The sequence below is a fragment of the Semicossyphus pulcher genome, unplaced genomic scaffold, assembly GCF_022749685.1.
Source record: "Semicossyphus pulcher isolate SPU_LCO1_2020_fin unplaced genomic scaffold, fSemPul1.0.p SCAF_16, whole genome shotgun sequence".
In the NCBI taxonomy this organism is placed as follows: Eukaryota; Metazoa; Chordata; class Actinopteri; order Labriformes; family Labridae; genus Semicossyphus; species Semicossyphus pulcher.
The window spans coordinates 1,833,863-1,859,873 of record NW_027211670.1 but is presented as its reverse complement, the minus strand read 5'-3'; the positions used below and the strand labels follow the sequence as shown (position 1 = coordinate 1,859,873).

The 26,011-nt window shown below is 43.1% G+C and overlaps 1 protein-coding gene across 2 annotated transcripts in view; it reads right to left on the bottom strand.

The window, feature by feature from the left end:
* shisa6 (shisa family member 6) overlaps nt 1-26,011 on the bottom strand; it is an 88,434-nt gene that overhangs the window by 21,119 nt on the left and 41,304 nt on the right. For both annotated transcript variants that reach the window (XM_069664393.1, XM_069664392.1), the window contains exon 5: nt 9,402-9,440. In XM_069664393.1, coding sequence (XP_069520494.1) covers nt 9,402-9,440 — 39 coding nt within the window. The remainder of the gene's footprint in view (nt 1-9,401; nt 9,441-26,011) is intronic.

The following is a 26,011-nucleotide window of genomic DNA, read 5'->3' as shown; positions in this document are numbered from 1 at the left end:
CAGTTAAGCCTGTTTGTTTTGTGCTTCTGCAGCTCTGGAGACACGAGTTATGATCATCTGACGTCACCGTGGTGCAGCTTTGTTATCTCGAGATTATGAGATCAATAAGTCGAGATCTCAAGAAAACAACATGACTCGTTATCATGAGAAGACAGAGTAAATAAAATGTATGGATGCATGTCTGCTTCGGGCTTCTGTAGTTTTATGCGATTTGGAAATGCAACAATCATTAACACTAGCTGAAAGTGAAACCGTCTCACTTTGGTTCTTTTTAAGCACCAAAACCACCTGGTTAGGTTTAGGTAAAGGTCATGGTTCGGGTTTAAATAAATAGTTATGTACGTATGCTTGTCAATAATCGTGATTGTAATAAAAAATTTCAATTGTATCACCTTTTACAGCAGAAATGCAGCTCAGACTGATTAACATTTGGGAAAGTAAATGAAGAAATTACAAAGTGTTACAATAATAGAAATAGAGCCTGATACAGAATAAGACTAACAATAAGATAAAAATTAAAATACAATGCAAAACATGGGCTGGAGAACTTAAAGGGATAGCTCGGTTTGTTTTAGGTCCTTATCAATAGTGAGTCCTACGTACAGTAGGTATCAGTCAGCACGGCGCCTGTTAGGAGAAGCCGGCCAGAGCTCCTACATGAAGCTAAGCTAAGCACGACTGCAGACGGGGTCAGGAGTACCACGTACTTTAGCCACTTACAGAGTCCTACATATAAACAAACAAATTTAGTTTAAGTGTACGCTGTGTTTTAGCGCAGCCCTCTCCCTCGGCACGATGTCTCACTCTGCACATTGGCCCTGTATACCTGAGCATGTAGCGCACGGTATCACAGCAGCTGTTTGTGTCAGCGGTTTGTAGAAGAGACGACAAATTAAAAAAAATACAATATTATGGAAACGACAGCGTGCCGTTCACGGTTGAGACTAGAGCAGTGGTTCTTCAGTGGTCTAGCCTCAGGACGCACCACCACCTCCTTAATGACTACTGGTGACCCAAAATTTCTGAAATGTTTTTAACCACTTCAACCACTTATTTAATGAAAAATGGTGCAGTTTGGACCTGAGATGGAAAAAAACATTACAGTATGCCAACATCACAAAACACAACAGAACAATATTCGAGCCAAATGAAAAAATTCCCTCTACAATTCGTTCAATGAACAGCTTTTTTTTCAACAGAAATAAACTAAAAAAGTTGATAATGAATGCAGCTACATTAGGGCTCAGCAATGTAATCAACGTGCTCATGTTACTGTAGTGAATACATGGAGTGTGAATAAACTACACCACTACTGCATGAGCGTCATAGGAAACCCATGTCCTTCAAAATAAAAGCACAGCGTAGACTTTTTTATTTTCAAGCACACATCTGTGACCCACTGAAAACAGCTCCGCAGCCCACTTTCGGGTCCCGACCTACCAGTTGAGAACCATCGGACTAGAGGACATTGTTTTCCTTCATGTGTGAAGTGTTTTATGGCGTATGTCAGCTGCTTGTGTCAGAAAGTGCCGCGGCTAGCACAGACTGAAATCAAACTTCACTGACTCAAGATATCACAGGTGGTGCTTGCTTGTTTTTTTTCCCAGACTGTTAAAACAAAGAGTGTCCTGGTTACCTGATCGATTACACTGAGTTCTGCTGAGTGATCATGGTGTTAGATAGCGCTGGCTAGCTGAATGTAAACATCAACACTCCAGGCACAGCACTGAGACAGCTCCACGTCTGCGCCGATCATCTGAAGAGGAGAGAATGATCCATCTGGACTCTGGCTAAAGAGTCCTTCATATAACCCTGCTTAAAAAAAAACCGAACTATCCCTTTAAACGCACAGTTGTTGCATGAATTGCACACATTACATAACTAACGCATCATTTATGTACTAATGTAAGTGACAAAATTAAATGAACACAATATGTCAGTCTAGAGAGAACAAACCCATCCATCGAGCCCGACCACAGCCCCACATGGACTGCTTCATACATCGCTCATCACATGACTTCGACGGCACATCACAACAATAATCCAGAGGACATTGTACTGAAATGACACCAGAGGGGAGCCGACAGCTTCATATTTTGAAGCGTTGGAGCACTGACCAAGCTGCTGTGTTTGATGAGTTGGGAGTGAGAGAGGTCTGGGTACGGTGGGGACTGTGGTGCACACAGACAGGCGGACAAAACAGACAGACATGCACATCATAATGAAAGCCCTAAAGGCCGGGTATCTCTGTACAGCATAGAGGAGGGGGCGAGGATGGGGGTCTGCTTTGGGGTTGGTGAGGGGGGTAAAGGACCAGGGAGACAGAAATGATGTGGACATGGAATAAAGTGAGACAGAAAGCAGATAAGAGAAGGAAAAGTATGAAAAAGGAGGATGATGGGGCAGTGGGATGAAGAGTGGAGAGAAACAGCTGCATGGGCCAGTGATCACAAGGCAGCCCTCCACCCCCCCGACTCCACACCGCCCACCCCCGATCTATTAGAGAGCCCTCCTCAGCTCTCCTCATGACATCCCTCTCTAAAACCAACAGCCCTGCCGTCCCATTAGCCCTGCCAAGTGGAGCTGCTGGAGTTATGAAAGGCCCAGAGGAGGTGGAGGTGGTGCACACACACTGCATTGTGCATGAGTGTGTGTGCAGAATGTGTGTGACAGGTATGAATGTGGATGTCTCAGCTGACAGCGCGGTGCCACCGGCACGTCCCTGCTCACCTCTCGCAGTAAAGGAAGCGGAGGGAAGGGGAGCCACCGAAGGCCTGACATTTAACGACCGACAGAGAGTGTTCACATTTAATCTCTAAATGTTAACTGCTATAATAGCCCCACTTCACTCGCTTGATGGGGGACAGAGCTGGAGGCCTCTGGACACAAGAAGCCCCCACCTCCTCATTGATTTCCCTGGCAGAGCAGGAGGCTTAACTCTGACCCAATTACAGCACTGGTGATAATGCTTATAAGTTATATTTATAGCTCGGCTAATTTTAGCTTCCACGGCTCAATCTTAACCGAACGGCTGCTCGGAGACTCGAGCTTACAACGTGGAATTACTCTGACAAAGGCTTAACCTACATCTCTCAGTAAAACTCTCATTCTCATAATTAATGTCTGCTGTTACTATGATAGAACTCAAACCATTGACCAAGTGGAAGAAGCTACGTGGTTCTCAAAATGAAGCCAATGAGCTTTAAACCTGCGTTCTCTCTAATGTCCAGCAGGGGGCGACTCTATATTAACATGGTCCTCCTTCTCCCCTGATTTATTCCCTCAGTAAACATGTTCCTAATGACTTTATGGTCTCAGTCTCTAGTGTTCTTCAACACAGCATGATGTTCATTTAGTCACTGATGCTCCCATTTAGAGTCACACAGACCAGAAAGAGGGGAGGGTTTAGGGCGGGGCTACCTGTGATTGGCAAGTTGCTCACCTGGGGACCAGAAAAGATGTCTTGTTCTGCATTGTTCTGAGTCGGCTTACATTTTTTCAGTATGTACATTATGTTTAAAGCCTTTTTTAGGATAAATATCACATTATGAAGAAGTATTGATGAACTTCGCAAACCAGAGTCTGCATGTTCTCCCCGTGCATGCGTGGGTTCCCTCCGGCTTCCTCCCGCAGTCCAAAGACATGCTCGTTAGCTTCATTGGTGACTCTTAATTGCCCGTGAGTGTAAGCGTGAAAGGTTGTCTGTCTCTGTGTGTCAGCCTTGTGATTGACTGGCGGCTTGTACAGGTGTAACCCCGCCTCTCACCCAATGACAGCTGTGATAGGCTCCAGCCCCCTGTGACCCTGAACAGGATAAGCAATATAGATAATAGATGGATGGATGGATTTGCTCACCAAGCTAACAGTCACCTCTGGCTCCAGACAAACATGGTGATTTGTCTACAAGCAGTAGTCCAGCAGTCGTCCACAAGCCAATGCATGCCATCATGGCAGCTATGTCCACTTCTTTTACACAGTCTATGGATGCAGCCCTTGTCTAGTTAAAAAAAATTGTGCAACAGAAGCTTGTTCAGAGGACATAAAAGATGAACCACTTAATTTGTAAGTCTAGTACAACCAGGAAACACTGCAGTAACTCTAATAAGCTAAACTGAATTAGAAAAACAGCACTGGAAGGACAAGCAATATCTGTTAGTGTACAATAAAAGTACTTTAGCATGGCTTTGACTGCTTGGTGTCAATAATACAAGATGAAATACTACTTAAGAGTCAATTCTTGCAAACTTAAAAAGCAGCATGCATTTCTGTAAGCGACAGTGTCTTTGCTGATGCTCTGCATATTTTATCCTCCTCTCTGGACTCTACTTTAACAACAGAGGTACGGCGTTATGTGCTGAAGAAAAAGAAAAGATGTTTATGCAAAACCAAAGTTAACAAGACTGAAAATAATGAGCTGTGTGGGTTGTTCCTCTACGAGCTGTCTGAGCCACTGACATCCAGACCGTCATCATAATTTAACATCCATTTAATTTCAGTTCTTCTCCACAAAATCCATCAGACAAGCAAATTATGTTTTTCTGTAACTCCTGAGACAAAACTTTACACTCAGGCTTTTATAATGACTTCTTTAAAGCTGCTCTAATAACTTTTCTCCTCTTGCATATTCTTGGCTACTTGGAGGCAGAAGGCCGGGACAAACTGAACATCACACACACACGGTTGCCTGTTTGCATATCCAACAGAGACAAGCTTTTTTCCTGCCACTGCTACTGTAACTGCTAATAATAGCAGAAATGGCGTGATGAGATAGCATAACAGTTGGTGAACTACTTCTCCAGTCAAGTGTCATTAAAACACTGCAGAAGAAGAGAGTTAAATAAGAAGACAAAATTAAGCAGTCTCAGTCAAATTCAAGCAGACGTCTGCGGTATGAAACATGAGGCGGATGCAAAAGTGCCAAAAGCTGCAGTTCCTCTGGTGTCCACTTTAGGCTGTCTCCAGCAGAAACCCGTGTTAAAATTTACAGCAGAAATAAACACTCTATAGCTCATGCTGCGATCACAAGCTCTCTTAGCTCCATTAGTTTGATAAATAAAAAACTCTGGTCAGCAACAACCACTAATAGAGTCTCATTCTGTGGGGAAAGCTGCTGTTAACCTAATTGACCAGCTAATTAATTAGCCTTGTGCATAACTTTGATAACTTAGCTTAACTTAATTTTATAACCCCTAACTCCTCTCCAGCTCCATCATCTCTTCCAGATATGTCACTCTGAAAAACAACAGATGAAGTTTTCATCTCTTACTTAAGCTGGAGATATACTTGCTTTTAACTACGTGTTCGGTTGCTCATGATGGCTGTCTTGCGTTCCCTGCGTCTGTTTGGAGCGTCGGCTTTGCTACTCCTCTAAAATGTATGCTCTTTATGCTCTGTGAGCTGCAGTCTGCACATGAGCAGTAGGGGCAGTGTAGAGGCAGAGGGGATGTGACAGGGTCAACACAGCAGCAGGGACAACAAGGGCAGAAAGTTCTGAAGACGAGCTGATAGACCAAGTCCAAAATGATCCACATCTGTACGATGTGTTGTTGCCTCTGCACAGAGACAAACATGCCTGTCAAACAGCTGCAGATAGATAAGTTCTGTTTTAGAAGTCGACGTGGAAACCTGCAAAACTAAATGGGAACAAGTCCGGGACCGTTGCATCTGAGCACGGAGGAACGTGTTGGAGAGACGGAGCGGGGACGGTGCAGACGGTGTGTTCTGTCCACCGAACACACAGAAGCTGTTTCTTTTTTCTTCTGAAATGTTAATGTGTAGATCAACATTTGCATCAACAGTGGAAGAGAGAGCTTCATTGCCTTTAATTTAAGGTGGTGTTCCTTGTGACCTGATGAATGGAAGTCTGATTTCCGCTCTTCTACCAGTCGCCTGTTTGCTGTCCGGTGCTGAGCAGGTATCTCTCTGTGGAGCTGATTGTTGCTGATAATTGTTTGTAGTTTGGTTACGTCACAGTTCATTATAATACAGATTTATGAAGCATTTAAAAATCTAATTCTGCATTATATAACTTTGCATTTGCTGTTACCCACTGTGCAGTATTTTTGCGCCATGAAGCGACATAAGAAGCGTTACATTTAACAGCACTGCAGGAGGAAGTGAAGCAGTATGTGGTGAAAACACTTCCAAGACTATCAACAAGTAGTGAAAGATAAAAAGAATCACAGCACAGACTTCTGTTCCGCACTGCAGCATTATCAGCCGTTTACAGCGGTGACACTACAGACCTTTATTTTAGAGCATGCCACTTAGGAAATATGGCTCCAGCTCTGGTTGTATGTTTTTGTTTTGCTGCTCGAACCATTTTTTTTACCTAAAGTCTGCAGAAACAGACAAACAGTCTCATACAACATGGCTGCTTGTTAGTTAATTTGCATCTCATGTCTGCTAATGAGTGAAAACCAATTAACGCACGTTTTAATGCTAGAAATGAACAGCTACTCTGATGCTCATTTATCTTCATGCATTCATAGAGAACTCCATTAATGAGACATCAGAGCTGCAGATTGCAAAGTCCCTGTGTTGTTCAAGTGCAATAAAAATCCCAGTACTGACTCTTTCTATCCATACTGCCAGTAAGTATCGCTCCTTATCTCATAACTCACAATCACCCCCATGGCACCAGAGGCCAAGTGGTTGCTCGACATGTCAGAGGCTCTCCAGCTTGACAAATGTGCCGCGGTCGTCACAGCAGGGACGGGGAGGGCAGGAGGTTGAGATGGACTTCATATCCAGTTCATTTTGAAATGTGATAGACAGTGAACCCACCGCAGACGACTGTGACCCGGTGCGTTAAAAGGCAATAAGAGATCCATTTGATTGAAGTAGTGCTTCATGATGTTCCTACAGAGCTCGTCGGCTCTCTCGCTACAACCCGAGTGAGTCTAAAGGTAATAATCTTTCCTGAAAATCAAACAGTGTAACAGTCGGGCATTTTCATCTGCTGTCACATCGGAGGAATAATACGCCAATAAAAAAGCCATTTCTCTCAACAGTTGATTGACATACCCACCGAGTCCATGTGTGGGTTTGTTGAAAAGCAGACTTCCTTTGAGAGGAGGCGGAGGGCGAGGAAGAGGTAGAGGAGGAAGAGGAGGGTCCGTATATCTTAAGCAAGGATAAGCACAGATTTATCTGATGTCTTCTTAAAATAAAAGAAGTAACATCATCAAAACTGCCTTTATCCATGCCTTTATAGACCAGCCCTCCTCTCCACTGAGACGGACAGAGTCGAAGAGCACGCACACCAAAGAGGTTAGCACATTCAGTTCAGTAAACACAGAGAAAGCTTCAGTGAAACAGTTCAAAACATACATTTCAAAGGGCAGGATTTAGAACAGACTGGTTTTAAGGCACGACACAGTGACAAATAAGAAATGTGGGCCAGCCGCAACAAACATTTAGAGGTGCACAACATTCTGATTTACATACAGTGTGTCCCAGTTTGTAAGTCTGTCCAACAATTGGGAACAAACTTGGACTTTTTTTGAGCGATTGGAAAATCCTCTTCTAATGTGTTGTTGAAGGCAAGCCCACATCACATCGACACAGCAGGGATCTGAACCAGGTAGGGGTGTAACGGTAAGAGGCTTGGTGAAATTAGGTACAGTGAATTTGATCCCTTTTAGTGAGCAGGAGGCGTTTATTCCAGAGAGAGGGAAATTTTGGTATGTTTAACCATATTAGTTGGGTTATCAGCAGTGCTGGGGGTAGAGCATTACGAAGTAATCCCTTTGAGTACTCAGATCACTTTTTTGTTGTAACAAGTAACGTAATGCGTTCGTTCTGCAAGTCAAGTCATCTGTAATTTAGTTTTTCATGTCTTTTTCATCAACAGTAATCTTTTACTGTAAAATAAATCACCGTATTTCTCTTTTCCTTTTGTCTCCACAGACACAGAAACTCCCTGAAGCTCTGTTTCTGTTTTTCTCCTCCTTGGCAGGTCGCTGCGTACCAGCAGGAGGTAAACACAGCTGTGTCAGTGCGCGTGTGTAGCTAGCTAACTCAGCTAGCAAGCTGTCAGAGAGGACAGCGTTTACTTTGTGGAAATATTCACATTATTCTGAATGTTTGGGTGAAAGGGACGAGAACAACATGACGGTGAAATGTAAGCTGTGTGTGGAGGAGAAGTGCTCGTCAGCTGTGGAGAGCTGGACTTCAAATGTGAAGAAGCATCTGTAGCTAAACACAGCTCCACAACACTGGTGGGACTAAGAGCCTGTGTCGTGTTGTTGTCATGGAAACAGCTGTGCCTAATACTGTATGCCTCTGCCCAGTTCACTGTCAGATTGTTAGCGTAATAAAAGTTACAGATTATGGGCCGTAAACGAGGTGATGCAATGACGGTGGAGTCGATACATTCAAAGGTAGACGTACAGCAGGCTACACGCTGTCCTGACGATATAACGTGGGGTTTAATTTTTGGTAACACAAAGGTAAAATAACATGTTACTTTTCTCTGGAGGTAACACAGTAACGTAACAAGTTACTTTTAAAAGTAATGTTGGATGTATGTTCGTTAACGTAGCTGCGAACTGAGCTGCTGCTAGCTTGTTTCAGGGTGCCCAGCTTCTTTTTATCTTTAGATTTCTTTAGTTTTCTTCGTTCCAAAGGATTTTAATGGAAGCAGATTTATCAACAGAGGTCCTCTTCTCTCCATAACAAAAAGACTCAGTAATTACAGCCAGTAAAAACACTGAGTAGAGTAGTTTCACATTAAAATTCAAGTGCTCCTCTTGAGCTTTACAGTGGGGCTTCGAGGGCGGCGAACTGAGCTGCAGAAAAATTTAGCTCAGCTTGATTCTTTGATATATTCAGATCCAGATATCATTAAAATATTTCTTAAAAAACGGTGCCATGATTTAACAAAAAGAAAACAGTCAGCTGTAAATGTATGAATTCCGTGTTGGCAGCCTTTGTGCGCGGTAAAAGACGCAGGCTGATGAGCCAAGTACAGCCCTGATATCTTTCCAGTCTTTATGTTAAGCTAAGTGCTGTTGAAGATTTTAATCCAACTCTTAATGAGGAAGCAAATAAGCTCTCAGTTGTATATTAATTTTAAACCTGCTGTATGAAACTATAAATTTTGTGTACCGTTGCACCCCTAGCACACAGACAGACCAGACTGCAAACATCATCACACAGACAGGAGAGCTAAAGGTGAAGGGGAAATAAACAGGTTAGGTTAGACAGAGGTCAGAGGGAAGGCACTGCACTACAGTTAACACTGCAGGTAGAAGCTGCCTCTAAACACTGAGCAGGAGCGTGAGGTTACTTCAGATTATAAATATCAATCATTAACAGGTTCATGAGATCAAATACAGACATCTTAAAGCGTGTTTAGAGGCAACTTTGACCCTTTAAGAAAGAACAGCCATCCCTACCATGGTGACTCTGGGAGCGGACCGGCCAATGTTTTTCTCCTAAAAAACAGAACCAGGTGGTTATTCATGAGACTGAGCTGCTCGTATGACAAGAACATATGAAATACAGTCACAGTGAACAGCAGATACATTTGAACTGAAAAGCAGGAAGAGGATTGAATTCACAACACACAGTCTTTGTTAAACTCAAACAGATTTTATGGATAACATCTCCTACATGAGTCAAATGTTTCCCTCGTTACAGCAACAGAAACATCGCAACATCAATACGCTGATGACACCCGATTATATCTCCAATTACAATCAATGTACCGCCTGCCTTTCTCACAGGAAACACTCATTATTAACCAGAAATTCACTTGTTTGCTACACCAAGTTGAATAAGATCATCTTTCTTCTTGGCTTTAAGCAAAGAAATTGAGGTGTTTTTCAGCCCTTGTTTCTATGACCAAAAAAGGAGGTTGTCCAGTTATCAGTGAATCAACACAAGCTAATTTCAAAAATCACACGGGCTCGTCCATGCCTTTATTTTGTCACAGTATTTTATGGTGTTTAACTGGTCCAAAATGCTTGATTGAATGATTATCACCAGCAGGAAACTCAGATTCGGCCTCCCTGCATTGGCGTCCGACCATTTTCAGATCGATTTTTTAATTTGATGGTGACCAGACCCCAAACTTTATCCGAGATCTACTGATCCCTCTGAGCCTGAGCATCCTCTTGATGATGGTGGCTATCAGGTCCTTCCCAGAGGCTGACCGGTGTCTAAGGCCGGAGATATGCCTGCTTTTCAACCTTGCGTTCGCGCACACAACCGTTTGCGTCATGGACGTAACTGTTCACATACTTGTCTCTGCACTACGTCTGTTACTGCAGGATACCTCTAGAGGGCGCACCAGAGAGCTCAGGATACCGTATGTGCAGGATGTAAACAGCAGACATGGAGACACTCGGGGAGGTTACTGTGATGTTCACTCTGAGATCACAGCAGAAACAGCTTCTGTGTGTTCGGTGGACAGAACACATCGTCTGCAACATGTTCCTCCGTGCTCAGACGTAACGGTCCCGGACTTGTTCCCATTTAGTTCTGCAGGTTTCCACGTCGACTTCTAAAACAGAACTTATCTGTCTGCAGCTGTTTGACAGGCATGTTTGTCTCTGTGCAGAGGCAACGACACATCGTACAGATGTTGATCATTGTGGACTTGCTGCTGTGTTGACCCTGTCACATCCCCTCTGCCTCTACACTGCCCCTACTGTTCATATGCAAACTGCAACTTGCGAATGCATAGCGTTAATTTTTAAGGACGTGCACAGCTGACGCTCCAAACGTGTGTGAATGCGTGGTTAAAAGCAAGAGTATCTCCGGCTTAAGGGTAAGCAGGCTTTTGCAGTCCAGGCTCCAAACTCTGAACCTTCTGAGCTGATCAGGTTTCCTAATGTATCACTGCTTTTGAATCCTTGCTATTCATTCTTTTATTCATTCATCTTTATTTATATATCACTATTATTAACACAGTAACAGGTGCTACACAAAAAGTGCAGGAGGCTGCTGGGAATCAGAGCAGCAACTTACAGTTATTTTTGTTATCGAATACACTGCAGATTAATTTTTACAATGAATTCATCAATTGCTCAGTTTGTTATGTCAGAAAGTTGTGAAAGATGTTCCTCACAGTGTCCCAGAGCCCAAAGGGACGTCTTCAGATTGCTTCTTGTGTCAAACCAACAGTTCAAAAGACAAAAAGCAGCAAATTCTTACATTTAAAAAGCTGGGGGAAAAAAACCAATTGAACCATTGATCATTAAAATATGTTGTGATTCATTTCTCACTCAATTAAATGATAAGTCATTTAATTTCTACAGTTCTACTGGAAACAATCGGATATCGATTGTGTTACAGTTTATCTTCCCATCAACCGCTGGCTGATGTCACCTGAAACCATGAGACAAACTATCAAGTCACCCCTCTCTCTCTCTCTCTCTCACGCACACACACACACACATTCTGAAAAAACAGCGGAAAATGGCGAACAGTGTGGAAGAAGACAAAGAGGAGTTGGGATTCCAGGACTGGGGTAGGAGTAGAGGAGGAGAGGAGGGCATAATGAGAAGAAGGGAGGAGGTGTGAGAAGTCGTTGTTGTTCTCTGCACCCTGACACCGCAGGGCTCCAGCCATGCAGCACTTTGATCCATCACTATCGATTTACCCTCAGCTTCTCATCGCCGCTGCCTCCCACACACCAACGCAACAACACAGCGACAGGGATGCTCTGAACAATATGCACACCAGAGCTGACCTTAAACCCAGTGACCAAATGAACCTGCAGTCTGGAGTCAATCATGATAAGAGGTGGAGCTGCTGTAGCTTCACTGATGAGCATGAATAACACATCAGTGTCCTTGTAACAGCTGCAGGCTTACATGGAAACCTCTGTGCAAGAAGGTCTTCAGTATTTACTGCACATTAAAATAAGGTTATAAACCCTTTGAGGATGAAGTAGCGCTTTCATTTTGTTACTATTAATAAGTGAAATTCCAGCTACAAACATTGTTAAATGGTCCCTCACACCTTCTTGCATGGCTGCCCAAATGACCCCGGGTGTTTTGGACTCCGCACAAAGGTGTTAAATGTCATTATTCTGTGTTAACTATGCGGTGTTACAGTAAACACAAACACTTGCTTATCACGCACTGTGAGCTGAACATGAAGTGTAAACAGCACCATGAAAATAGCGAGCAAAATCGAATGATAATGGCGTAACTCAAGGCCCCTTTGTGCAGCTCTGTCCAACATGTGAAGTTTAAAGCAGATTTTAGAGGTACAACAGCTTCCTCTATCAAAATAAAACATCAAAATTCGCTGTGCAGCCACGACCATGTGACTCAACTACACGCAACTACTTCAACAACTTTCATCATCAAAGACGGATCGAGTTTAAATTGGATTAACCTCTTAGGAGGAGCATTAAAGTATGAACCCTTTAAATAACTAAAATATACTGAAGTACATTCAAAATGGCTGACTTCCTGTTGGGTTTAGAGAGTTTTTTGTAGGTCAGGGCAGGACATATGCCTACAGAGTTTCCTACTTTGTTGAGATGATGTAGGGGGCGCTATGGAGCCACACCCAGTGCTGAGATCCACATCGCACGGCTCTGTGTCCAGGCCCTAATTAAGAAGCAAAATTACACACCCTTGCTCAAACCAGTCACTCTGGATTTCGCTGTTACAGCGTTACATGGTCTGATACGACCTCTTGCAGGTCTCATTCACAGTTAGCTTGTTTTAGCCACATGTAACCACAGAGGTGCCGTTCTGCAACACTACGATGCCCTCCTATGCTTCATCCATCCATAATCTTTACTGCTCCTGTTCAGGGTGGCGGGGGGCTGGAGCCTATCCCAGCTGGCATTGGGCGAGAGTCGGGGTTATCCATTGGCTTGTGGACTACTGTTTTGAAGCCTAATTTTTGTGACCATATTTGTACAAGAGGGAGGAGTTGGAGAGGAGCGAGGGGTTAAAAGGCTGAGTTATCAGCTCACGCTCATGTAGCTTGCTTAGCAAATCCGTCCATCCATTATCTACACCACTTATCCCGTTCAGGGCCACAGGAAAAGACCAGCTGTCAATGAGCGAGAGGCGGGGTTACACCTGGACAGGCCTCCTGTCAATCACAGGGCTGACACAAAGAGACTGACAACTTTTCACGCTCACATTCACACCTACGGGTGATTTAGAGTCACCAATGAACCTAACAAGCATGTCTTTGGACTGCAGGATTTTTGAATTTTATTATTAAAGGCCTGATAAATGTAATCCTTGGCGTTTGTTGAAATCAAACCAAGCAACGCACGACGACTTAAAGCTGCCTGTAGCCGACATAACTAATGTTGCTGCATCGTCTCATTAGTGAAGAATAAATGAGCTAAACAGAGCAAACATCCATCAGAATATTCTGCTGGAAAAGTCACGTATTTCAGTGCAAAATGTTACTGTAAAATATACTGTTTAATGTTTTAATCTCTTTGACCTCTGTGGAATTCAAATATAAACACATTAATGTACATCAGTAGCCCTGAGTGTCATTTACTGTATTGATCAGCAGCTGTTGATGAACCATCTTTAGATTTATTATGTTCATTTCGAATCATGAGGCGGTGAAATCTGTGCTCACTGCACCTCAGAGGAGCAGGAAGCAGCTCTGACGTTAACCTCTTACTGCTGTATATTAAGCCGGGCTACTGGAGCTCCTCCAAGATGACCTTGAGCGTTATTCCGGTCAATAACGTATCGATGGCTTGATAAATCCATCGGACATGTAATGCAAGGCCGACATATTGATGGTCGAGGAGTGTTTTCTCCGGAGGACACACTCTGTCATCTGCTGCATCCTTTGTTGGGAGCAGATCTGATGGTGTGTGTGCCTGCTGAGGGGGAGGATGAGGAGGATGTTCATGTAATCCTGTAGGGTGGGACCAAATTAACTCTACTGCACAGGTCATGCAGACGTTTGTATGCATGTTAACATTCCCTGAGGTATTTGGGACTGCAGGAGCTGATCAGAAAAATTGGCTCTGAACAGGAAGTAGGAATTTTGTTAGCTTGTTTCTTTCAATGCCTGAACACTGTTGAAAAAAAGAACGCCTGCAAGCATGCATGTGCATGTGAAAGCCTTGTGATTTGTTTGTTTTCCTCCACATTATAGTTTCTCCTAATGTTGCATTCAGTCTCTTTTTGATTTAAACAGAGAAATGTACCCTGGAAATGTATCACACAGGGAATATATAATTTAGATTTATAGGTGCAACATGCAAGAGCTATTTATTCTCTGGTAAACTGTCTTTACAAAGCTGTTTCCTTTTTTTTATTTTAAGCTTTTCATTTGCATGACTTAGAGTCCATATCCTCAAACAAGTACTTCCTTATTAGCAATGTTTTAGCATTTTTATTATTGCTAACATTCATTAAAAAAGTTGTGCATAAATATAAAAGATTCAACCATAAATGTAATGAGGTTTATCTCTCCGTCTGTCACGTAATGCTTTACTTTGGCTCAATTCCTATCTGCATAGTAGAAAACAATGTGTTGTTGTACAAGCATTAGTACAACAACGAGGTGTGCCACAAGGCTCAACTCTCGGCCCACTTCTTTGTTCCATTTGTATTAATGACCTCCCCTCGATCTGCTCTCAATGTTGTGTTCAACTTTACGCTGATGATAAGGTAATATACACTTCAAGAACCAATCTAAAACTGATTGAATCAGTGCTGCAGTCTGATTTTAAAACCTTGCAACACAAATTATTACTGCATAAAAGTAAAACTCATGAAATGACTCAATCTAAAGTGTGCTCTATTGCTTGTCTTGATGGTAGGTTGTTGGGTTGATAGCTTGATTCTCATTTAAGCGCCATATTAATTATATTGTGACGAAAATGAGCCTCAGTGTTGGCACTCTTTACAGGAAATGTTTTACTGTTAGAAAGAAGCTTGCGTGACAACGTACAGTATTTTACTCATTTTGGATTCTGCTCATGTCAGGCTGCAACTAAAACGAACCTCCGCCCTCTCAATGTAACCTGTAATGCCGATTTGTTCTTGGCGGTCCTTTCAGAACTCATCACTGCACAATGTATGAAACTCTTAATTGGCGCTGCCGTTTATCTTCAAATGTATTCATTTAGATTATCCTCATTATTTAAAACAGTTCTTGGTGCCTTTCTCATGTAATTATTAGTGAAGACACTTTTTCCATTCCTGCAGTCTGTAAATCAATAAGTAAAAAATAGGTTTTGTGTTTAAAGCTCCTTCTCACTGGAATAACTTACCTGATCCACATTGTCTTTTAGTTCAGAATTGTCCTGTCATCGATCGTTCATGTTTATAATTAACCCTCTTTGTCTTTAATTATCTTGCGTTTCTGTTTCTGTTATGTAACTTTATTATGCAGTGCTATCACTGACCTACTGACCTACACACCTACACACCGACTTACATTATCTATGAATTAATGATCCAGTGTTTGCTCTGCTTGGAGTATCGTCTCCTGACGTATGATTTTTCCTGTTATTTCTATTATTTTCTTATTGACTCTGTCTTCTGTTTGTTTGTCACATTTGTAAAGTTTGAATGATCTTGTTGTTATGTTTTGTTTGCTTTACTGTACTGTGTTTAGGACCCCTGCGAAACCGTGAGGGTTCATTTCAAGGGGTTATTCCTTAAAAAGAATTTACAAACTTTATAAATCTTTGCCTCTGTTCGCTGTGGAATGCCTTGGCAGATATGTTGTCATCTTGATTTACAATGATTACTGTGTGATGCTTTTGCTAACAGTAGTTAGCACAAAAAGCGTCAAAATATGAGGACAACTGGTCTACGTTAAGCAGAATTAAGTATAAGGTGTTGTCCCCATATGAGGTCGCAGGGTGGCAGGGCTTGACAGTTCATGCACCTGTAGTATTTGCATAATGTATTCCTTTGCTTTGAGTTAATGCAGGTCATTCATGTGTTTGTGTTCCTTTCATCTGAGCTGCAAAAAAAACAGATCACTTTCCCGGCCTGCGTGCTCCCGTGCAGTTATTTAGAACCAAAATGTGACAAGAAACCTTGAGGCCTCCGGCGCTGGTTACAGTTTCTCCTGACTCGACATTATGCAGCTTATTTATGATGTGTGCAGAGTTTTAAGGCAACAGGAACTTGTAAGATTAGAGAGGGCTGCAGGAAGACTCAGCGTTTACCCTCAGCGCTGCAGGAGCAAACAACCGTCTCGTTTCACAGCGTTTCATGTAAAGCAGGCGGATGTTTAGACTCAAGAATGTTGCAATGCAGAAAGATATAAATCTAAAGGTTTAACACTATAACTACAGAGGCAGTCTGTTTGATTGCAATGTAATCACTGTTAAAATAAAACCCATGCACTGTGGGACCCTAGCTTTTCCTAAATGTGTGCATACATTCTAACATTGTTATTTTGTCACTCTTTCAAATCACAAAAGAGCTCTGCTTGTTTCTACGTTAAGTGGCCATAACAGTCATAATGTCTGTGCATTATAGACAGTACATCACTTTAGTGCTTGTCCCTTTTTGTGTGTTTTTATGCTCTTGCAAAGCTAAAAACTAGCTTAAGCTTTGAGCTCAAACTTAAGCAATCTGACGCCTTGTTCAAGAGAGTCAACTTACAGCAATTCTTTATTGTGACTTTACAGCATGTGTTGTTTGTTTTAAGATAACTTTCATAGTCTTGTCCTGTGAGGGTCGGACTGTTTTGGCAATTTTGAAGTGTATGGGCTTCATACTTGTCCTACGTACATGCACAAGTTTTAAGTCTGATTGTCCCCTTAGATCAAAGGAAGCCTGAAGTAGTTTTTATTCTACGAAGAATAAAATAGTACTCCAGCTTCCTCCCACAGTCCAAAGACATGCTTGTTAGGTTCATTGGTGACTCTAAATTGCCCGTAGGTGTGAATGTGAGGGTGAAAGGTTGTCTGTCTCTAAAGCCCCTTTCACACTGCCAGTTCAAGGCAGGATTATTACGTTTCTGTCTTCTATGTAAAACGCACAGAGGCGGAATGGTGGGGTGAAGTCGTTCGTCCTCTGAGCCGGCGTCAGAGGTAGTAACAGAGACAAAACGGCGTCTGTGTAATCAGCGGAGCCAGCAGGGCCTGCATGACGGCGGAGCTTCGTTACGGCGCTAAGGCGGAACCAGACAGTAAAAAGGGCTTTAGAGTCAGCCCTTTGATTGACTGGTGTCCTGTCCAGGTGTAGCCCCGCCTCTTGCCCATTGACAGTTGGGATAGGCTGCAGCACCCCACGACGAGCGGTATAGAAGTTGAATGGATATTTTTCATAAGAATATCAATTTTGTGTCCTAATGTTTACTGTAACTATTTCAGAGCCTATTGCATTACCTGCCCTAACATCACAGATCAACTTATTTTTAGATTTTTTCGTGATTATTGAAATTATAAGCACATAATGTATGACTTGTTATAAGTTATAGAAGTCCAGTAGGTTAACTGTTCAAACTGAAGGGAGTTGATGTATAAACGGAGACGAAAGCAGAGCTACAAAGGACACAAAGCAGAGTTGGCAGCTCGACAGTAAACAGCTTTGGTTATTCTCTTTACCTGGACTACAGTCAACCTGCACACCTACATACAGTCAGCAGCTGTGGTGTGGGCTGTAAGAGGCAGAGATTCATGACTTTGTGGTGCAGCAGCACTGAGGAGAAAGAGCTGCAGAGGAAGTCTGTGCACTGAGGAGACCTCCCTCCCAGGCCAAATCTTCCTGCCAGCATGCCCACCACCAGCACTTAACAGTGTTTGCTCAGATTTTCAGCCCAAGGTAACTCATTGTACAAGGGCTCAGCTGCCTCTCCAGCCGCCCTCACCCCAGCCGGCCCTGACACATCAGCAGGGCTTCATCCTGAAATCAATGATGGATGATGGACTCGCCAAAATGTCAGCCGCAAATGTGTCATGTGTTCAGCATACACTCAGACCCAGGAAGGACAACAGCCAGGAGAATTTAGGGCCACTTTTCTGCAGGACGCTACAAGCTATTTGGCGGCACCTCGATCTTGTTTTGAGCAGAATATGATTTAAAAACAAACGTCTGTCTGATATCTAACCATAGCTGAGAGTGTCATTGGTGCTAATGTGCCTTTTAGTGAGGCTACATGCAAACAGAGACTCCAGGGGCTGCTGCCACGCTGTGATGTATGCAGCAATAAAGCTAAATGGTTTTTTATGACTGTACGACTTCACATACTCTTGGATTCCATATTAACACATAATGTAGCGTGTGTAATATCTCATAAACCATGTTTGCTAATGGTGCCGCTGCATTCAGCTCACGAGCCTGGAAGCTGCATTCAAACAAACTGATCATTAATTCATCGCCACGAATGTTTCATTGTAATGTGCTAAATCTAGCTCTCAGTGTAGCATGCAAAGGCTGCTGTTAGCATAACTCACTGTTTACTGCTTTACAACAGGAGAAGGAGGACACATACACTGTTCATAAAAGATAATAATGATGCCAAAACAACCACAACACCTGCAGGCAGCCATGTTTTGTCCTTGTACTGGAGAACACCACGATGTTTCCCACCACTGTGACTGACGATGAGATGCTTTCTGCAGGAACCAAGCAGCAACCTCTGGGATTAAACAATTATTCCAATGCAAAAGTGCCAAAAGCTGCAGTTCCCCTCTTGTCCACTTGAGGCTGTCTCCAGCAGTGAGTCAGTCCCCATAGAGCCCCATGTTAAACTTTACACCAGAAATAAACATGTTTACAGCCTGGTACAAAAAACAGTTTGGGTCTCTATAGCTCATTTCTCTCTTGACAACTGTACGGAGAGAATCTTTATACAACTCACCTGTTTACATTATATTAAGGCTTAAAGTGATGCAGCATTAGGGGCGTGGCCTCTTTGAGTGACAGGTGGGAGCTGCTAGCTGTCTGCTGGGTGTCCGCTCGGCTCATTCAGTCACTGAACATAACCTCTGGGCCGTGTTTGTGCTGTTGGAGCCTTTTGGAGATTTGTTCATGTAAATACCAGACAAATGATCTGTGTGTACGCTTATTATATTATTTATACGTTAGCACTCATTAGCAGCTCTCTGTGTCACTGTGTGCTCCATACCTGGCTTATTAGCTTGTTCACTATTTGTTATCTGTGGCGGCCCGTGCATGGAAGTCTGGACTGTTCCTGAAGACATCGGGATGTAATAATAAGAAGACTAGAAGTCAGTTACCCGGTTCTTTATTTTCACCTGCTGTTTGCTCTCCATACTGAAGGGTGTGCAAGTGAGCGACAAGTCCGCTATGTTCCACATGCTCGCTTAGCTTCTTTAGTCTGATAAACAACTCTGGTAAGCTACCACCACAAATACAATCTCATTCTGTGAGAAACACTGTCTTTAACTAACGAATCAGCCAGCTAATTAATTAGTCACGGGCATAGGCTGTATAACTTAGGGTTTACTTAGGGTTTGCTAACCCCTCGCTCCACCCTATCATCCAAACATGGTCACTTCTGGCTCCCAAAAACAAGATGTAAACTCCAAAATACCGAACTCAAGGCTTTAAAACAGTAGTCCACAAACCATTTGGCGGCTACATCCACCTCTTACATACAGGTTCTCGGGTTACAATGAACTTTGACCTGTAACATTGGATAATACCCACACAACTATGCTATGAGGGCTGCGAAAGCTACATACTAGCTTCTGCTAACTTTAGCTGAAGAACTTGGATTTTGTTCCCCATTTTTCACAGTGTAGTTTCTGTACAGAGCTTCATGTCAGCACCGACAGGAGATTTACAATGTAGATATATGAAATTATCGTATTAAAATTCACTTAATAAAACCTGACCTTTAAGTCTTAACTTTGGCATTTAATTACAAAAATGAGCTCAAAGTTTTGATTTCCAAAATGTGCGTTTCTTCCTCATCTGCCTCCCCGGTCGCTGCTTTCTCTCAATCAACACCTCACTGAGCGAGGACGCGCTGCTTTCCTGCTTCGCTAATCACGCTACATTAGCATTTTAACAAATCAATTGGCTCGAAGGAGAGCCACTCTGTACCTGTGGCAAAACACAGGGTGCAATATTATGTAGCGTACTGAATGTGTGATTGTTTTTTTCACACACCCCCACCCCTAACCCGACACACACACACACACACACTGCACGGCTCCCCTGCTGGGAGTGTTGGATTGCTATCAGTCCCTGAGAAAGCTGCTTACATAACCACGCTGCCAGCACCAGCCCACGTCAGCCTCCATATTAGATGATAGCATCTCTAATGGCTCTTTGACAATGTTGCATCTCACTTGCAGTTTACGGAGACAAGGCCTTTATGCGTGTGAGCGTGTGTACTTGAAAGAGAGAGAGGCCGCTGTGTGAAATAAGATGGTGTGTAATGAAAAGGAATAAAAGGGATGATGTTGTTTGGATCGTTTCACAGAGACCCGAGCTGTCCGGCCAACTTTATGAGCAAAAAATAGTTATGATTCATTTGTGTAGCAGCTCGTGCGATTGTTTAAGACATATTCTCAGGGGCTGGAAAATAACGATGTGAAATATTCATGCCTAACTGGTTCAGGGTTTGGGACTGTACAGCATGAAAGCCGGTCGTGACGTGATTAACAAGAGCAGAGTACAAAGTTGCCAGAGTTTACCGGTCTTCTTGCAGGGGAGTAAAAAAAAGCTTTCTTCATTAACTCTCCATCTCGTACAGCAATCCCCCAAGCTCAGATAGAGCGGGGCGGGCGAGCAACAGAAAGATTAAGAGAGGGAGAGCGAGAGCACAGATTCGATAAAGAAGGAGAGAGTCTTATTTCAGTGCTTCACACACTGCTGGATGATCAAAGTAGAAAATGCTGTTTTAATTCCAAGAATCATATCTCATCTCCTGTCCACAAGCTCATTATAGAGAATTATGCTGCAGGACAGAGAGGGGAGAGGAGGAGGAGGAGACAGAGAGGAGCACAGAATAAACCCCAAAATCCAGCTGGTGTACTACAGTCTGCTTTATACTCAGTAATGTTCTGCAAACCTCCCTGACCTGTTTTACATGTTGTGAACAGGCGACAGTAACATTTACTTTCCCCCTGAGGCAGAGGGCCGACCAACATAACTTAACATGGACATTGTTATAGTGAAAAAGCTGCAGTGAAAAGCTTCTTTAGTCATGTCTTCAGCTCAGCTCCATCACAGTCGCCTCCCAACAAGCCATTAAACGCAGCATTGTCTATATTTAACACATGTGTGAATGAAACAGGAGACACTGTGGCAGCGAATTCTAAGGTAACACATTCTCAAAGCCCAGGACCCCTTAGGTGTACGAGCACCATTACGTACTTGCACATGTATGCACACACTGCAGGCATTTTAATGAGCATAGGGGACAATTATTCGGAGCTTAGCACACCTTTCACCACAATGGACGCCGTGAACGCAGCATTTTTGTTGCTGGGTACTCTATGAAGGACGAAATAATCCTCATGGAGCTCTTTAGATACGGACAGCTAACTGTGAGCATACTGTCAGAAAGTCCTGCAAGCTTCACAACGACACATCTGTGCAAGCGCCGAAAACAAGAGTCTAATTATAATTTGTTGCATTACTGTGTTGAAAACCAGGACATTTTAGTGTTTTACAGATATTTTTGGGGACTTGGGACACCCAGTTGTGCATCCACTTGTTTAGACCATAGACTGTACAAATTATGGACGTAGTCTCAGTGACGTCACCCATTGGTTTCTGAAGAAGCACTTTGAAGCCTGAATTGCGACGCAGCTGGGGGTCGCCATATTGGAAATGCCAGAGTCGGCTAATCCATAGACGGGCAAAGAGGCGGAGCGCGAGCGAGCTGAAGCCTATGGCTGAGCTCTATGGGCGGGCCGCATGAATCAGTCAGCTACGGCTATGAAGCTAGGCTATATGCTCTTCAGCGTAGCTAGCGGTTGTTAGCCATAGACTGTATAAATAATGAATGAGCTAGTTTAACTTTCCCAGGAGGAGATTCTGCCGTTGACTGACTGCAGGTGTTTAGTTATCAGACTAAAGAAGTAGTGGACTCGCTGCTCGCTCGCCCGGTGAGAGAGTGGCGAGCCGACACGTAACGGCAAAAGTAAAATAACCGGACTTTTTCATCACTACGGTCCGCTGTAATCTCTCCTGGGAAAAGCCAACAACTCCTGACTGCTACTTACTGACCGATGATTAAATAAATTGATAAACACTGAACAGGCTTACAAGCAGCTAAAGCAAGCACAGTATACCTGCTACGAGTGCTAAAAATATTTCAATACAATAATACTACAACATTTAACTCACCGAAAAGCTGGAGCTTAGACTTCTTGCACGGCCATAAAGTTCTATAAATCCCACACAGAGAGTTTTTTGTCCTCTAAAGGCTCCAACAACACAAACAGGTGAAGCTAAGCTCAGTGTCTGTGTGTCTGTGTTGATGTCTATCAGATAGATCAAGTGGCCACACGAGGAAGTGCAGTTTTTGCACTTCCGCATTGGCTTCATTTTTCAACATTGGAGGTTGCTGTTTGGTTTGGACGCATAGTTCGGAGGCTTTGACTGTATCAACCATCAACAGATTATGCTACTGCAGCTGTGACTGCACGTCTTCACGGTGCAGCTTAATGGTTCGCACACCCTCCAGCACTGACATAAACCCTGTTTAATCCTATATTTTTACTTTTTACTACTTGGGTAAATTAACACTAAGGTGGCAATGTGAAGGAATAATGTTCATTATCAGCAACTGGCTAGCACGATGTTAGCGTACTGTATCCACACCAATGATGTTTCATTGCATGCTAAATGTGTGAATGAGCTCACAGCACTGATTATAATAAATGTAGTGGATTAGTTTGTGCACATTTTAAAGCTCCCCACTGACTGAGGCCACAGCTTCACCAGCTAAACTCTGATATCAACAATCACAATAAAACCAATCCCCTGACTGAGCGACCACAGGATGACACCTGATGTCAGGCTGTGCAGCCGCAACGAGCGCTGAGGTGTGACCGTCCTGAAAACCACCCTCTCAGTCCTGTCAGTGCAGCACACACAGAAACCTGCACGCGGGCTGCACATCCCTCCAAACGTTACTCTGCAGCTCCCCTTTCAGCAGCACAATCAGCCTCAGCAGGGGCTCCGGCTGCACTCATTACAGCCCGTTAATTCTAAACTCATTAACAAAGGAGCCATAACAATAGTGTGCACAAAAGCAGAAGGTGTGGGTGGACTGCCTTCACGCACCAGGAAAAAAATGTGTTTTCATAATCAACTGTCAGTCATTTGCTAAGATAAAGGCTTCTTTATGTCTGCATAGGGGACACAAGCCCACAGTTGCAATTTAATTACCATTTTGCTGGAGTTTTACAAAAGAAACATAAGTATGCAGTGTCATGACTACAGAGGATTGGCTTCATGAATAGAAATGTGTTTCTACAAAAGACAGAGGAGCGCGTTGAATTAAAGGCCCGACACATTCATTGAAAGTTACGATTTTTCCGTCTCCTCTGGCCTCCTGCTCGAGTCAGGAATAAGAAGACAAAAGAAGTGGATGAATATTAACCGGTGTCTCTGTACTGGGAGGAAATCTGACTAACCTTTTATGCCCTACAGGGTTTTTTAGCTGACTTCCTTTTTGTTTGGCTTTTACTAATTTTTCAATTACCACCAGCTAATGTTGGATTTTTGAAGCACGAAGACTCAAACAGAATCTTCAGAGGCATATTGGTGGATGTAACAGCAGCATCACAAACAGCCTGAAGCACAGACGCTGACAACACTTGACGAGGTGTGCACACTGTGCCTCAGGAGCGAGGTGTGAGCGAGACAAATCTGAATATTGATTGAGTCCACTTAATCCACCTCTGCGTCTATTGATATGTCAATCATCCTGCTAAATCTAGTAAAGCGTATCAGTCCCGCGAGCTGCACGGCGGCCCAAGGACACGGCTCCTTTCTGTCGTGTTTTAATTGCTGTTGGCACTGCGCGCCGTGACTCATGGTAATGACTTAATGAAGTCATTGAGATTTAGTGAGCAGCCACAGGCTACGGACTTCCTGCCGAGAATAGTGCACCATTCAATATGGCTTTATTAACATTTCAGAAAAGTGCCACGAGTCACATCGGTTACACTGATCACAGCAATAGTGATTAATTTCATGGCCTGCCAGATCAGACTGGTGGGAGCGCGCTGGAGGAATTTTATGGCACCATGTGTTGGAATTTTAATATTTCATGATTGGATCTCACAGGGAGGTAATCCTTTCTGTTCCTGCCTTTTCATATTGTTCTGTTCACACACACAACGCTCTATAAAGGCAGCCTATGAATACTGTTCACCCTGCCTGGATGTTTATATTTTCTATTGTTTTCCAGCGTGGCAGCTCCAGCCTCGTCTGTCTCCGGTTTCACTGTACAAAGAAAACCTCAGATCAGCTGACATCTGGCTCACTACATCGCTGTAACTCAAAAGAAACTGATTTCACTGGGATTTAACTGCTCTAATGAGGTCAATGAGGAAGCTGAAATAACTGTCATTATAATAAATATTAAAGCTTTGTCAGATCTCGTCCAGAAGACGAGCAAACAATCGAGTTTGGATCAATTTCTGATCTGCAAGAAAAGCTCAACGCTTGAAGCAGCGTCACATAAAGTTTCCAACACATCTCACGCTAAAATACCAAAAGGAAACGTATTATGATCAGAGCATAGAGGAGGAGCAGCATGGCAGGCTGTAAACTTTACAAACTGAAGCTCAAAAGTGATCCTTCAGTTTTCATCTGGAGCCGAGTGATCCACCGAGGTCTCCTCGTCTCCAAAACAAACAAAACCCGGAGATTAAAACCAGTAAAATCCCAGAATAAAGCTGTTTGTTGGACACTGTTTAACAATGAGGGAACTGATGAATATGAGTCCTACAGGTAAAGCATGGGTTAATCATGTAGGCTGATAGAGCAGTTTGGTGCTTCAAATTGATCTGATTCCGCTGACAAAATTCTGGGTTGGGTGCAGCCCTGATCAGAAAACAGGAGTACGTTTGTGCATCCGCAGTTAAAGAGAACATTAAGATAAGAGCTAGATATTGATTAAGCTGGAGGAAGATTCTATAGTTCTTTCTTCTAGCTTTACCCCGTCATAAAAGCTGGTCATACTGAATTTCCTGCACAAACTTGGTGTTATTTATTCAACATAAATCTAACTAAAATTCAGCCTTCAGAAAGCTTTCTGGATTTTATTAACTCTCCTGGGATAAAGTTCCAGATAAGATCCTAAAGTTCACTCTATCCCATAAAATCATCTGCACACATTCAGATCATGAGCAGGAAAATGTCACGAGACACTGAGGGAATCCGTCCTCTACTTTTAATCTTCACGATTTGGATTCAAATGAAGCGTCCTGGATTCTCTAATGACGAGCATGAGATTAAATTCCCTGCGACCTGAGAGACGGTGACTCACTCCTCAGCAACACGAAGGGAGGAAAAGTTATAAACAGGTTTAGTGGAAATGTCTTCATGTATTATTTCATATTTTATTGATGCCAGGTAATTGGTTAAAGCGTCTGCGGAGCGATCAGTATGCTCCTGATGTAAGGAGAGTGGGAGGCAGGGGAGATATCTGACGGAGCCGTCCTGCCATCTAATTAAGTAATAACCTCGCAGAGAGAGAAACAGAATGAGTGGAGGGGAAAATCTATAGAATTCATTTCCAGAGACGCAGCAGCAATTTGTTTCAAAATGACAAATATACTGCATTCATTAGATGCACAAAAACATAAATCATCCTGTGAACTTGTTCCAGGGTGAAGGACCCCGTTTGACTCCGCCGGTCAGTCTGTTCGGCTAAATTGGCACATTAGCGCTCGTTTACAGATGGTGTGTGTGTGTCGTCTCCAGTTTCACTTCAACTCTGCTTCCATGTTTTCTTATTTCATGTATTTAATTGTTTGCTTCTAAGATGGGCAAATCAGCTTTATCACTAAAGCACATTTCAAATGCAGAGGCAACTCAGAGGGCTTTACAGAAACTGCAAAGAGAAGCATTTTCCATCTGAACACTAA